Source organism: Meles meles, chromosome 3, assembly GCF_922984935.1.
Source record: "Meles meles chromosome 3, mMelMel3.1 paternal haplotype, whole genome shotgun sequence".
Classification (NCBI taxonomy): Eukaryota; Metazoa; Chordata; class Mammalia; order Carnivora; family Mustelidae; genus Meles; species Meles meles.
In genome coordinates, this window is record NC_060068.1 from 119,672,202 (window position 1) to 119,686,913 (window position 14,712).

At 47.0% G+C, this 14,712-nt stretch overlaps 1 protein-coding gene across 3 annotated transcripts in view; it reads right to left on the reverse strand.

The window, feature by feature from the left end:
- Nucleotides 1-13,974, reverse strand: part of SFXN1 (sideroflexin 1) — a 37,154-nt gene extending 23,180 nt beyond the window's left edge. Inside the window, exons 1-2 of one of the 3 annotated variants that reach the window (XM_045999499.1) lie at nt 13,955-13,974; nt 860-1,034 (exon numbers count right to left, since the gene is read on the reverse strand). In XM_045999499.1, the coding sequence (XP_045855455.1) occupies nt 860-1,023 (164 nt within the window). In that variant the 5' untranslated portion in view covers nt 1,024-1,034; nt 13,955-13,974. Of the gene's footprint in view, nt 1-859; nt 1,035-6,196; nt 6,218-13,454; nt 13,587-13,954 lie in introns of those variants that run through there. The other 2 variants (XM_045999497.1, XM_045999498.1) reach the window with 2 other exon arrangements.
- Between the last annotated feature and the right edge of the window lie 738 nt (nt 13,975-14,712).

The following is a 14,712-nucleotide window of genomic DNA, read 5'->3' on the forward strand; positions in this document are numbered from 1 at the left end:
CCGCCTGTGGGTGCCTTTTGGGTGGTGTAGCGCCCGCTGCTCCAGATCTCAGTTCCTGGCTGACTCCCCCTAGAGCAGGAGTCTGTAAATTACTGTCTGTGGCCTGTCTGCCTCACTTCCTAAGAGCGGCTTTTAATTTTTTAAAAGATTGTATTTTTAAAAATATAAAATTTAAAAAAACGCCCAAAACAAAAATAAAAGACTGAGAAAACTATGGGGCAGAAACACTTCGTGGCCCACAAAGCCTAATATATTTCTCATGTGATCTTTTATGGAGACAGTTGTGACCGCTGCCTTGTTAGAGCACCGCTCTTCTCTGATGTCACGACTGGCTCTTTGAATCCATGAACCACAGCCCAAACCTACAAACCCGCTACAGCATCTTTCCATCTGAGTCACTCCCGGCAAGGTTTGTTCACTGAGGCTTAATTTCAGAAGCAACCAACCTACTCTAATTCTGACCACCTGCTTTCTGCATGGTGCTATCTCCATCTGGGGACAGAAAGATGCACGTGGAGGGGGTGGGCTATGGATACAGGGATGAACTAGAGAGTAGGAGGCAGAGTGCTGGGAAAGGGGACCTCACAGATCGGTATCTAAGAGTTGGAGGGATGGCTGTCTTATTTTCAGGTCACTGTGAACCCCGGATATCTGCACTAAGGCTCAGCCTCCGGGGATAAAACACGTCTTCCTATTTCCTCTTTTTTGGCAGGGCGGGGGGAGGAGGTTAAAGATGATTCCATTGCAAAAAAAAAAAAGAAAAGAAAAGTTGTAAACCTAAGTGAAGGTTTAAAAGACAACAGGCTAGCATGATGACCTATTACCGTACTAATCAAAAAAGCATAATCATGAAGGTTACCTGTAATCATGCACTATTTTTCTTGCATTCTCTAGTTGTTCGTTGGTTAACAGGATATTCCTGGGATCTGTTACAGTGAAGAAATGATTGGCTCGTCCAACAAAGGTGCTTTGATCCCATCGAGGTTCCTTGATGTTAATGTTCGGTGGAAGTTCTCCAGACATCGTCCTGGACTCTAGAGGATCAAAAAGACAAATCTACTTAAGACTTAACAATGTTGCTACCCATTTTAGAAACTCTATAGTCACATTAATTTCCAGATAAAGACTTATGTACATTCCTCTTTATAAAAATAACTTTGCTATAAGTGGCAGAAAGACAATCTAAATCCAAAACTTCCTTTGTCCATATATCCCAATGGATAGTAACCAAATTTCAATAATTTCCCACATATTTCTCCTGATAGATACATGGTATTTAATCATTCTTTAACTTTTGGGAGCCCAGAAATACTCTAGAAAAAGTAGAAGTAGAAAAAGTTAAAAATAACATCAGTAGTAACAGGGTTTAAAGTTTGAAATCCCTCTTCTGGGCGTAACAACCAATGCCAAGCTACTACTCCATTCTGGACTACTAAATTTGTTACTTCTACTGGTAGAAGTGACTAATTATGCAAAAAAGGGTTACATGCTAAAAATTCTACAATTAGAAAAAGACTCAGATTCAGTCAGCCTGTTCAGCATATAAACCACCAATCAAAAATGCAAAGTTATGTCCCTCAATCTAACAGGGACAAGGTGGGAAAAACACATTCGGACAAGCCCACTTATACAAGTAACACTGTAGCCTATCATCTCCCTCATATAATACCTATTTTACAGCTAAGAACCATCACTATTTTCCCAAAAGGAACTAATTTCTTTCTCTGAGTGATAAAACACACTTATTTTTAGAACTGCCCTGTATTATTGTAATGCATGCTTATGGTAATGCTCTGAATAATATAAGTTTATTGTAGAAAATATAGAATAAAGAAAAAGAATCTTTGATAAGTTAGCCACACTGAGATAACCGTCCTTTATGTTTTGGTGATTCCTTGCAGACATTTTTTATACATAGCATCTAAATAAAAAAATAAAGTTGATATCATACTCTGTATTTTAACTTCCTGATTTTTCTTTTTTTGGCGCTTATTTCATGTTCATGATCATTTCCTATGTCACTAAATATTCATTTTAGGTATATGACAACACCTTTAATGTCTAAATTATTTTCAGTTTTTCACCATGATAAATAATGTATCCTTGTCTATGATCTTTTCCCTCAAAGCTGGTGATCTCCTTAGACCAGATCTCTCGGTGTGACATTAAGGAGACTGAAGGACCGAGTCCCTGTGAAGTCTTCAAACCACTGCTTTTCTTTTGTTATTCCTGCTTCCCTTCCCTACGTTTCTAATACCAGTTCAAAAAGCAGCTTTCTTTTCCAGGTCATTTTCCACTAAGTTATTTTTTAGTGCTTCTCAAGTTCTCAGGTACCTTATGATGCCAAGTGCAGATGCTAAGCACTTTGGTCATTTATACTTCATCAAAATCTCAAACTAATACGTATCCTAGCCCACTGGGTCAAAATCGAGCATGTTAGGACAACGGGTGAGAGGAATCCAGTACCCATGAGACAGCTGGTCAGTGAAACTGAGAAAGTAAAAATCGGCCCCGCTACTTGCAAAGTCAGCTGGAACAATAAGCACAAAGTCAGGTGCAAGGTTAATGGGAAGCCGTACTTCTCCCAAGATCACAGCTATGAAGTGTCCTAACACTGCCCTTCTTTGAATGACTAAGGCTTTCTGATCTCACTGAGACATCGTTTCTTCTATAATCCCACACTGTTAGGAACTTTGCTACTTGAAATGGAAACAGAAAGAATGAAACATCCCACTCTGGACAATGAAAAGAGGTATGGATTTCCTGCGTAGGTGTGGAGTCTCAGATGAGGGAGTTTCTGGATGCGGCATTCCTCATTTCTCTTAACTTTGTAATTTCCAAGGAAATAGGGCGGTGGGGCCACGTCAGCCTAGACCTTAACACCCAGCCCTGGTCTGAGCCAATCAGAATAGGACTTCACTAAGTGTCGCCAAAAGTCCACCGCTCTCCAAGATGCTCCAAGAGCTCTAGCTCCTCCCTCGTTGGTGTGATCTCCCTCGAAGCAGGAAGCCAGTGAGCATGACTCTGTCGGCCTACAGGTTTGTCCCCGCGGGGCTCTGGCTGACTGAGCTGTGGTGACAGAAACATCTAAATCTCAAATTAGGACACATCCCCATCATGGGCAGGAAGCCCAGGGATGCAAGAAATAAAATGGACCTCAGAGAGCTGTGCCATTGTATGAGAAATGCCTAAACTTTGTATTAGACTATATCACATGTGTTACTTATAAAATATGCAATAAAGCAAAACAAAAACTCCAATTCATATCCAGGAGAGCAACAGAAGTTTTCAGAGGCATCTGCAGAGACCCGGCACCTTGCTGAGATGCCTCAGTGCCCCCCAGGCATGGAGGGGACTCAGTGGGTGGGGTTACAGCAAAGGAGGCTGACAACGAGTGACCAACAGGAGAAAAAGCAAGGAGAGCACGGTGTCCTGCAAGACGGTCTCCCCTAGTCCAATTGGCCCAAAGGAAGAACACCTTGGTAGGTGGCGACTCCCCCTGGTGGGATGGTGAGGAGAGGAGCATACGACCCCAAGGGGACAGTCTACGGGAGGGGGACACTGCAGAAACGGTCGTCTTTGCAAGTTCTAAGAATTCTGAGCCATGAGGGCAGCAAGCAGGGAGAGACTGCACACACACATCAAACGTCCTCCCTGGGGAACTGTTCATCCCTGCAAAGACAATTACTATCTCCCGCCTCAAGATTCGGATTCCGCAGGCCCGGCGTGAGGCGGGGCGTGGGACTGTGCCAGCGCTCTGGCCTGGCCCTCCAGCAGTCTGGGCACCAGGCTGTGGTCGTGCATGCAGCTGGGGCGGCTTCCTTCCCAGCATTTCTCTGTGCTGCCTATGCCATCCCTCAGGCATGAGCCATCGCCGCGTGCCCTGGTGGATACGTGATACAGACAGTTCTCATAAAACCGAGTGATCAGTACTCTTTCTCCCCTGCAAGTACAACCCTCCCCATCACTATTTGTCCTTTATGCCTAACATACATCATCTAACAAACCATAACAGACGATCTCCAATTTCTGAAATAGAAAGCAACATTAAGGTCAAGTTGCCACAAACATGACCTGGGTTTAAAACCTGGTTACTTTATAAAATCAAAACATCCTAACTGCACAAGAGCTGGATAGGATCTTTAAAAAGACCCACGGTTTTTATCTGTACCATACAGATGAGAAAACAGAGGCCTGGGAGGAGGGGTGCAGGGAGAGGGAGATAACCTGCCCAGGTTGCGTGAGTGGTGCCAGTGGCATTAGAAGAGCCGCAGGTCCAGAGCGAGGCTGCACTCCCGGGCACGGGTCTGCCAGCTCCCTCCTTCTCCTCTACCACTCTCTGTTAGCTACGGGCCCCTCCAAGTGTACTAATCATTGCCTGCACAGAACCGGTCTCTTTGAGGCCCTCCTTTTTCCTCTAAAGGTAAACGTTCCTACTGATGCTGTGAAGTTCTGCACGACACGGAGCTTGGGGCGACTCGGGAGCATGTGAGCAAGAGGGCTGAAGGCCTCACGGGGTCTTTCTTTAATAGGCAAAGGAAAAGGGGAGAGGTGGGGGATGTTTGGAGTTTGTGTTACAGGCGAGGAACTGGGCTAGATGCTTGTCTGAGAGTGCAAGCCATTACTACGTGCCTGTGGCAGAACATCCCATCCCAGCTCTCAATGACAGTGGGCCCTATGAACACTATCCACATGTCACGGCAGAGGAAGGTCAGAATCTAAGATCTTGCTCCCAAGGAATACTTACCTACCCAGCAAGAGAGGAAGGAGGCTGAACTTTGGACTCCAGGCCACGCCCACGCAAACCCCAACACTGAAAGCTTATGGTGATGCGTCTTGTATGCCCCTTCCCCAAGATGTGCACATCCTAGCCCCACACACTGTGAATATGTTACCTTCTGTGGTAAAGGGACTTCGCTGGTGTGATTAAGTTACGGATCTTGAGACTGGGAAACTAGCCTGGCTTATTCAGGTGGGCCTGATGTGATCACAAGAGCCCCTGCCAGAGAAAGAGGAGGGCAGGAGAGGCAGAGTTGGAGGAACAGCAGTGAGACAAGGAGAGATGGGGGTGATGTGGGGCGGTAAGCCAAGGAATGTGGGCAGACTCTCAAAGCTGGAAAAGGCAAAGAGCCTCCAGAAGTCACGCAGACTCATTTCAGACTTCCGGCCTCCAGAACTGTAAGATGATGTGCTATTTTACAACCACTAACTTTGTGGTTATTTGTTATAGCAGCAATAGGAAACTAATACAGCACTATTTTCCCTACTTAGAAAGGATTTAAAATAGCACTATATACTGGCATAAGAATACCAGCTAGCCTCGATAAACTGTCTCTGCCCCTACGAATTGCAAAAAACATAAAAAAAGCCTAATCAGGAGATTCCATATTAACACTCTTACAAGGACAGCTGATCTCAATCCAGGTAAAATTTTAATTATGAACTGCAACTCCCATGTTTCAATTAGACAAACCTTTTCATGCATGAACCATCAAGCACAATTCACTTTCTCAACTCTAAATAAATCAACCAGTTTCTGTAATCAAGAGTCCTACTTTCGTTTTTTTTTTCCTTTAAAAAATCTATGTCCTATTCCACATTAAACTGTGGAGCCAAGAGTGGTCCCCCCATGGTCCTGGGGCAGTCGTCTACCCCTTGCCCCCCCCCCCCCCCAGGCCTGGGCACTCTGAGGGCCAAGCAATAGCTCTTGGTGCATTGAGTCAGGGTGCTGGGGGAGGGGGCACTGAGGTGCTGCTGGGGACCCCTCTCATCAGCACCCCAGGAGTGCTTCATTTTGTATCTGGGCCTCTGATGCTGCACCACCTCCAGGGGGAATGTTTCTGCATTGGGACTTTGCCACCATGTGGGAGGGGGTCCCTGCGACATGCCCTGTTTCCATCCACTGGCTGAGCCAAGGGCGTCACTGCTTGGTCAAACCACTGTGTCCTGGGCACCCACTGGCTGGTGGGCAGCACTGGTCCCCGCACACTGGGGGGTCAGAGGGTTGGAAATGCCAGAGCCACCTTGGGCACCTCTGTGGGGAAGAAGCCAAGTTCCCAGGGGTGGACAGAAAGGAACCAGTTTGGTTTCCTTGCAGTCTGGTTCAGCCAGGCAGGGCCATCTGGAGGTTCAAGGTTCCTGGGCTTTGCTCCTTCACCCTCCCCACCCAGGGTGAACCTGGTCAAAGACCAGATACCTTGGTAGGGAGTTGTTCTCAAACACAGTTGAGCACATGGTTCTGGCAGCTTTATAACAGGTACTCAGCAACTAGGAATTTCTGCAGAGAACACTGGATGAAGTCATTATGTTATACAACTTTATGATGATATCAGGGACAGCAAGAATGAGCAAGAACTAGTATGACTCAAAAGAAGGTTTCAGAAAGGGGTGCCTGGGCGGCTCAGTCGGTTAATTTCGGCTCACGTCATGATCTCAGGGTGGTGAGATGGAGCCCCTGTGTTGGGCTCCGTGCTGGACGTGGAGTCTGCTTAACGATTCTCTCTCTCCCACTCCCTCTGCCCCTCCCGTCGCTCATGCTCTCTTCCTCTCTCTCTCCCTCTCTCTTAAACAAACAAAAAGTCTCAGAGAAAAACATAAATACATTTGGATTGCAGCAGTAGCATGGGTAAGGAAAAATGTCAGACCTTAAAGGGACAGACTGCACAGGTCACCAAGGAATGTGCTCAAGAATGTGTGAATTGACTGGCTTTATCACAACGGAAACAAGTGAAAGATGCCACGTCGAGAATCAGAAGACACCAGTGGGGAAGCTGCTCCCTTTGTGTGTCTACCTGAGGCTTCGACAGTTGTGTGCAACTGCGGAATGGTCTTCAAGAATTTGGAGAGGCTATGAAGAGAGAGACAGGAGGAGCGGAACGTCACAGCCACGGGGGGGACTCAGTGAAGAGCTTCCCCAGCAGGAACTTACGAGCCAGTTACCAACGGGTTTGATAACTGCACACGGTCAACAGCCAAATGTGATGGTTTACACCACATCATCTTGGCACATGTCTGACGTTCAACAGATTCAGCTTTCAAGACCTGAACGGATGGAATAGGGGAGCTGAGGGAGACGGAGTCTGTTAAGAGTCCAGAACAGAGACCTGACACGGAGATGGCTGCTGAAGGGGACCTCCTTATATACTTCTATAGCTAAGGAGCCTCCTGAAGTTTCACCAGCTGAGCTGTTAATTCGGACTTAAGAATCTTTTCCATGAGTAATTTTAAAGAAAAAATTGTATTTTAAAGGTATTAAAATATTCTTTGTAGGAGAGAAAAAAACAGTGAGCTTTTAAACAGTTTTCTGTGGTTGACTGATATCACTTAGCTATTAGAAGATAGTCAAGGCTTTATCACTTAAAGACAAAATCACTTACAATGAACTCAGGACGTGGTTATCTGGGACCATTAACCATTAGAGGATTAGACTGCATTTAAATAAGTCATTTCTAAAGAGATTATTTTACATATTATATATGTTGATTCACTAATTGATCCCAGAAAGGGGACAGAAATAATCTCTTAGGAGGAAAATAACTTAAAATGCAATCTCTTGGCTAAGGTTTTACAGAAATATAGTCTCAGGGAGCCTCATCAAAATAAATTTCTCCAGGTCTTTATGTTCATTCATTCATTCGCAAAATTACTTTATGCATTCAGTATTCACTGAGGGCCTCTCTTGTACCCAGCACTGATTTGATCCTGGGTTTGGAAAGACCCCACACACAGTAAACTGTAAGTTGAAAAAAAACCAAACATTTTAATGAATGCAACCTAAATTTCCCCAGAAAAAGTTGTAGACATGCTTCACACATAGAGCTTACTGGGTATGGCCATCACTTTACTCTGCTGATAAAGGATTCAGCTGAGTTATCAGATCACTAACCTTGTTGAATGACTCCTGTATCCAAATCTATACACTTCTCAAAATTCTATTCTATTCTCAAAATTCTATTCTTCTAAAAAATTATTTCAACGGAGTAAGCCTGCTCTGAAATCCGTTAATAGCCAAGTTGCAGAGTTTATAAGCTATTTATTTATTTTTTAGGTTTTATTTTTAGGGGTACTTGGATGGCTCAGTTGGTTGAGCAACTGCTCTCAGCTCTGGTCATGATCTCGGGGTCCTGGGATTGAGCCCCGTGTCAGGCTCCCTGCTGAGCAGCATCTCTCTCTCCCTGCCGCTCCCCACTGCTTGTTCGCTCTCTCTTTCAGATAAGTAAATAAAATCTTTTTTTTTTTAAAGATTTATTTTTAGAGAGAGACATAGCAGGCGTGTGGGGGGAGGGGCAAAGGGAGAGATACCCCCAAGCGACTCCACGCTGAGTGCAGAGCTGAACTTGGGGCTAAATCTCATGAGCCGAAGATCATGACCAGAGTTGAAACCACGGTTGGCCTCTCAACCAACTGCACCACCATGTACTCCAAGTTTATAAACTTGTATTTTTTTTTAAAGATTTTATTTATTTGACAGACAGAGATTACAAGTAGGCAGAGAGGCAGGCAGAGAGAGAGGAGGAAGCAGGCTCCCTGCATAGCAGAGAGCCCGATGTGGGGCTCAATCCCAGGACCCTGGGACCATGACCTGAGCCGAAGGCAGCGGCTTTAACCCACTGAGCCACCCAGGTGCCCCAAGTTTATAAACTTTTAAAGCCCAAATGAGTGCCATGACAAATACCTTCCTCTTATAAGGCATGACCTAGTACAGACCGGCTGGCAATGTTAATGAACTCCATCTTTCCCCAAGACATTATTTAAAACTACATCACAATCTTCATGAACAGTTCTGGGAGGGCATTTCTGCCTCCCTGATAGGTTAGATGTCATACCGTCAGCACACAGCTCTGCAAGAGTGAAGACCACCGCTTGCTCCTAAGACCAGGCCCACCTCCCACCGCACATAAGCCTCATGGCTGGTCAACTCTGCACCGGCAAGGCAATGGTGATCAGTTTCGTTTCCAGATAAGTTCACTGAACGAGCTGGAGAGCTGAGCTTGTGTTCCTGCTTCCAAGCTGGACGTCCAGGGGATCCCTGGACGGAGGGAAGGCGGGAAGCGGTGTGTACTGGTCAGGCGACTGTGTCTGTGGAGACAGCAGACCTGAGCTCACATCCCAGCTCCAGCGATGATGCAGTGACCTCGCACACATGAGCCCACTGCTCCGAGTTCCGGATCTTTATCAACAAAATCCGGATACTACTTCATAATAACCATTAATTTAATAATCATACGATAGCTTTCCTTGTATTATCACCTCATCCAACCCTCACAACAGTGTAGTTTCCAGGGGTGGGTAGCGAACTTGGTCAAGTGAGGAAGGGCGCCTGTGTGTGAACCCAAGTTGTCTGGCTCCAGAACCCGGCTCGCTGGGGAAGCAGTTGTGGCCAGGGAAGTATTTCCCTGGAAAGTCCGATTCAGTAGCGGATTCAGTAGTGTGGTGAGGCTTAGGAATTAGATTTTTAAGAAGTACACCAGCAGTATCCTCTGATTAGGTAAATATGGGAAAATTGTGCCGAAAAGAACATAAAAATAATACACAAAAAATGACCCAATGCCCGGCCGGTTGAGGAAGACACTGAGCTTCTTGCAGGACTAGCGTGGACATTTAGATGACTTCCTGGCTGGTGGCTTAGCCTGTTCTTTCTGGCAGGTTCCTGCTGAGGCTAGCTCCCCGCCCTGTGGCCTGGTCCTCTGAACACCTTACCCAGACAACCTTTGGAATCAGAACTGGACTGGACCAAGCGCAGTGTGGACTGGAGTCCTGATCTGTCACTTCCCTTCTAGCCATGTCACCGAGTGAGTCATTTCCCATCTCTGAGCCTCAGTATTTTTATCTACAAGATGGAGGAAAGCGTCAGCTCACAGAGTTGGTAGGATTAGTAAGCTGAGGTGTACGGGACAGCTTTTAAACCTTTATTAACTGTCAAATGCTAAACAAAGGCAGGGCACACGTCTAACAAGCCAGTCTCCCAGGAGTGGGAGCTCTGTCCTCACTGGCTGAAGTCCTGCCCATAAATGCAGTCGCTGCTGGTGCAGATGGTGGTGATGGGGTCGTGGGAGCAAAGGACTGGAGCTTAGCTACCTGAAAAAGATGATCAGAAATGTCTAACGAAAATCACTTTTCTCTAAGATAAACTTTATTTTCCGACCTTCAGCTACATGCCAAGAAAATGCTTAAATTGGCAAAAAATTTTTCTTCCAAAATTCTGCAGGTAACAAGGTAGCAGAGAATGTGTTTTTCATCAGGGACTTACTAACAAAGACCTTTAAACCTGGCTAAAAATTAACAATGGAAATTACATTATTAAACTGGAAACTTGCTGGTGACTAACACAACTCTAAAAGAGGCTTGAAAGAGGTAAGAAAGCCGGGTCGCCCTGGTCTGCTTACTTAGGGCTGGGCAGGTGCAAAACAGCCCACCAAAGTCACTGTCTGGGGGACAGGACTGAGTGCTCATTATGTGCCAGACACTAGGCTTTTCAGGCATTATGAGATGCGAAATCCTTATTTCAGTCCTCCAAGAAAATGCCCCTTATTTGTCGAGCTGCTCAGAAAAATCAAGCATCACCCCCAAGATAGCAGAACCCAGAAGTGCTGCTTGTCTGTCTTTCTGTCACGCTTCTGATCCGTGGGAGGCCAGGGGTGATGTGGCTGCCAAGGGTAATCATCCTAACTAGAGGAGCCTAAAAAGCCCATTTACTAATTTGTTTGGCTTTGGGCTGGTTGTCCACAAACCCCATTCCTTTCTCATGGGTGTGGCCACACAGGAGATCAAATTATAGACCAGAAGGCTGAATCCTGGGTAAAGAACAAGACTCCTTCAAAGTGAATTTCCACTCATCAGTGGCTTTCTGTTGCACACTCTCCTCTATTCCAGGGGGCTTTTCTAGAATTAAGAAAACATGGAGAATTATTGCCTTCTATCTGTCTCCCTGCTGGCTTCCTCCTCACCCTGTCTCCCACCCCACAATGCAGATCCACTCTTGGATTAACTTGAGAACATCCCCGGGACAGTGCAATCATCAGCCGTATTCCAGGCCTTAAGATCAACTTTGGGCGTGGGTTTCTTAATCACTTACTTAGGATGCGTGAAGTTCTCAACCATTTTTTTTAAAATTCTATTGGTTTTTACTTGAGATGGTGGCATCAGCTCTAAAAATGTTAAAATACTACCAAACTGTAATATTTGGGATGCATTCAGTTGAATATTTATTTTACTACCCACTTGAAAGAGTCAAATCAGGTTACATATAATGTCTCTGAAAACATGGGACACAGCTATTACTTTGTAATACTTTGTTACTTTGTAACAAAGTAATAGCTAACTAAAACTTGGTAACTTTGAACTTTGTATATTTATGCATAGGTCTGATACTTATTCTAACTTATCAACTTTTCACATAGTAGCTAAGTCAACCTTTTTATGACTTATTGCTACTGATTTCTTACCTTTAACCTCATATAAAAGGTGGGTTCCACTCATGACTATACTCCAATTAAATACATCTGACCATTGCTTGCACAGTAGGACGGGGGTAGATGCCATATTTTATTCTAAGGTACTGGACAGCAGAAAGTTTGGATGATGGACAGGCTCTTAGGGTCACTGCTGCTCTGGATAGCCTCTAAGCTTTCTCCCCAGGAAGTAAAGAAGGGGTGGGGGATGGATGCTTCCTCCCAGGTGGTACCCCTCTCTACCCATCCACATGAGATTTCATAAAACTTCTACAGAGTATTAAGAGCATTCTACATCTGAATGACTCTGAAGTTCAGCCAGTCTTTGCTATACGGGTTCCTCTCTGACAACTACAACCACAGATACGGCCCCTGTCCTGAAGGTCCATTGGCTTAAAACACCTTAAACACATACCTGGAGCGATGATACATAGGCCTAGGCTAGAGAGGAACAGATAGATCTTTCCTTCCAAATTGTTGTTTTACAAGCTAGATACCTGCAGTCCTAAAGGGAGAAAGGACCTACTTAGGTCCCAGAACTTCTTGGTAGAGCCTCCACTCATCCTCCCCTTCTCTTCTTATACATCTTGCATGTCAAGTCTGGGTCCAGCACCATAAGAGCCACAAAGCCTCCTTATTTACTTACATACCTGGTTCCACCTATTCTAATGCCTGGAAACTGGGGATGGACCATGGAAGAGAAAACCAAGAGGCGCCCAAGTCAAACTCTAGAGGGCAAGGCAGAAGAAGGGATTATGAGTTTGAGAAAAGTACGAACAAAGTGCAGTGGGGGTTCAGAAGGCAGTTGTCCATGAAGTGGTTAAGAGCCTGAGCTCTGAAGTCACTCAGAAGTAGGCATTTTCAGGCACTTAACAAATATTCATTGAGGGTCTACCGGGTACAGGCAATTGCTGGATGCAGTGAGGGATAGGTGAGCAAGACAAAAATTGGCCCTGGTCACAAGCTGAGGAAAAAAAAAACAAAAAACCAGCAAGGAAACAGTTAATTTCGACTGATGACAGATGCTATTTAAGAAAAAAACACAGGGGTAGCCTAACCAAAAACGCCTGCCTGAGGGCTCAGTTTTAGACAACACAGTCAAGGAAAAGCATCTTTGAGCAAGTAACATTTAAGCTGAGACTTGGCTTTGCGTTACAGGCAGCCAACTGTGTGACCTTGTGCAAGTTACTCAACCTCTCTGAGTACCACCAGCTTTTGTATGGAAATCATGAAAGCAAAACCCACAACCTCACAGGGTTGGAAGAATGTAAAAGTCAATGGACCTAAGACACCTACATACACTTAGTGGATGCCATGGTTGTCATTCTGGGAAGGTTAGAGACCTGTGACACGTGGGAAAGATCAAGAGAGCATGAGAGGTGCAAGGCCGGTCCAGTACCACTCTCTCACCTCTTTCCTGAAAGACTGCAGGTTCCAGGGCAGAGGCCAGGTGGTCTCCTCTCTAACCCCGGAGCCCAGCTGTGCGCCAGGAGGAGAAGCCAAGGGCTAGGAATGTGGGGGCACGGGGGTCGGTAACACCCGGTCACCAGGCAACCCCTCCAGCCCGTAGCGCGGTGGCCTGTCCCCGCGGCAGCCATTTTGGGTGGCCTCACCGCGGGGAGTTTCGTCACGCGGCCGCCGGGCACAGCGTGGCAGGGCGCGTGCGGGCGTGGATGGGTGAGCCCCTTCCCATCCGGGGCGAGACGCACTCCATCACGTCGCTCAGGGGGACCTCAGAGGCAGGTCAGGCTGCTGCAGGCGGGAAAGGTACCAGGCAGCGGGAGGGCAGGGGTCCCTAAGGTGCAGGGACCACCCCCACCTCCCGGCCCCGGAATCGCCGGCACGGCGCAGGGGTTCCCGACCTCCCGCCCGGGGAAGTGGGGAGGGGGTGTCTCCGCGCTGCAGGCCCGCAATCGCGCGCCCCCTCCCTGGCCCTCGTCCCTCCGCGGGGCTCCCCGTGCACTCCCCACCCAGCCCTGCCCCGAGCCGCCGCCAGCCACTCACCGCTCCCTGCCGCCCGAGCTGCTTGCAGCACCCGAAAAGCGCCGCCTGCGCCGCCACCGGAAGCGCTTCTCCAGCCAGAGCGGCCCTGCGCGCCGCCGCCTCCCGGTGCGCGCCCTCGGAGCGCGTCCCCGTGCTCAGGGAGCGCGGCCGCGTGGAGCCCCGGACCCGCCCCGCGCCCCGCGCTCTCCCCCGTGCCCGCGCTTTCGCTTCTGGCTCCTCCCCGCTCTCGGTCTCCGCGGTCAGTTCCCAACTTCATCCTCGCAGCCTTGTGAGGCCCTCTCTGCTCAGGCCAATGCCATTGCTTTCCGTTTGGGTTTCCCCGAGGGGACTGCGCCCTACTCGATCGTTTCTTTATTTGCCAGGATCTTGCAGAAAGTCCGCAGCCACCCATTCACTCACTCATTTGCTCATTTAAAGTCGTGTTTCCCAAATTGTGGAGTATGGTACCGCTGGTGCCACAAGGCAATTTTAGGCTCTAAAAAGGCCACGAACTGACTTACGTCTTTGAAAGAATGGCTCTCTGGGCGTCTCCTTCAGCTCCTATCATGATCCCGGGATTATGGTTCTGGGATTAAGCCCCGCATTGGGCTCCCTGCTCAGTGGGAACTCCGCCTGCTTGTGTTCCCTCTCTCACTGTCTCCCTCTCTCTGTCAAATAAATAAAATCACAAAATAAATAAGAAAGAAAGAAAGAGAGGAAGGAAGAAGGAAAGAAAGAAAAAAGGAAAGGAAAGAATGGCTCTGGGTACAGTATGGAAAGGTCATGAGGCAGAAAGAGGCCAGGAGGGAGGCTACCAGGTTGGCTTGGACCCAGCTGATACAGCTGAAGTGGTGAGAATTTTGGGTTCTGGGATATATCTTGGGGGCAGATGAAATCTAATATATGGTGAATCACATCATGTTCATGGAGAAGATTCTATTTTGAAAGTCAAATTCTTCCTCAAATAACCTAGAAATACAATGCAATTCCAAACAAAATTCTGACAAATCCAGTGTGTAAGAGTGTGTCCCTACAACTTGCTAACTATAAAGCGTATATGGAAAAATAGTGAGAAATAACTGAAACAATTTTGAAGAAAAAGTAAGGTGGAGGAGCACCTGGGTGGCTCAGTGAGTTAAGCCTTGGCCTTTGGCTCAGGTCATGGTCTCAGGATCCTGGGATCAAGCCCCGCATTGGGCTCGCCTGCTCCCCCCCCCCCCCCCGCCTGCCTCTCTGCCTACCTGTGATCTCTCACTCTCTCTGTCAAATAAATAAATAA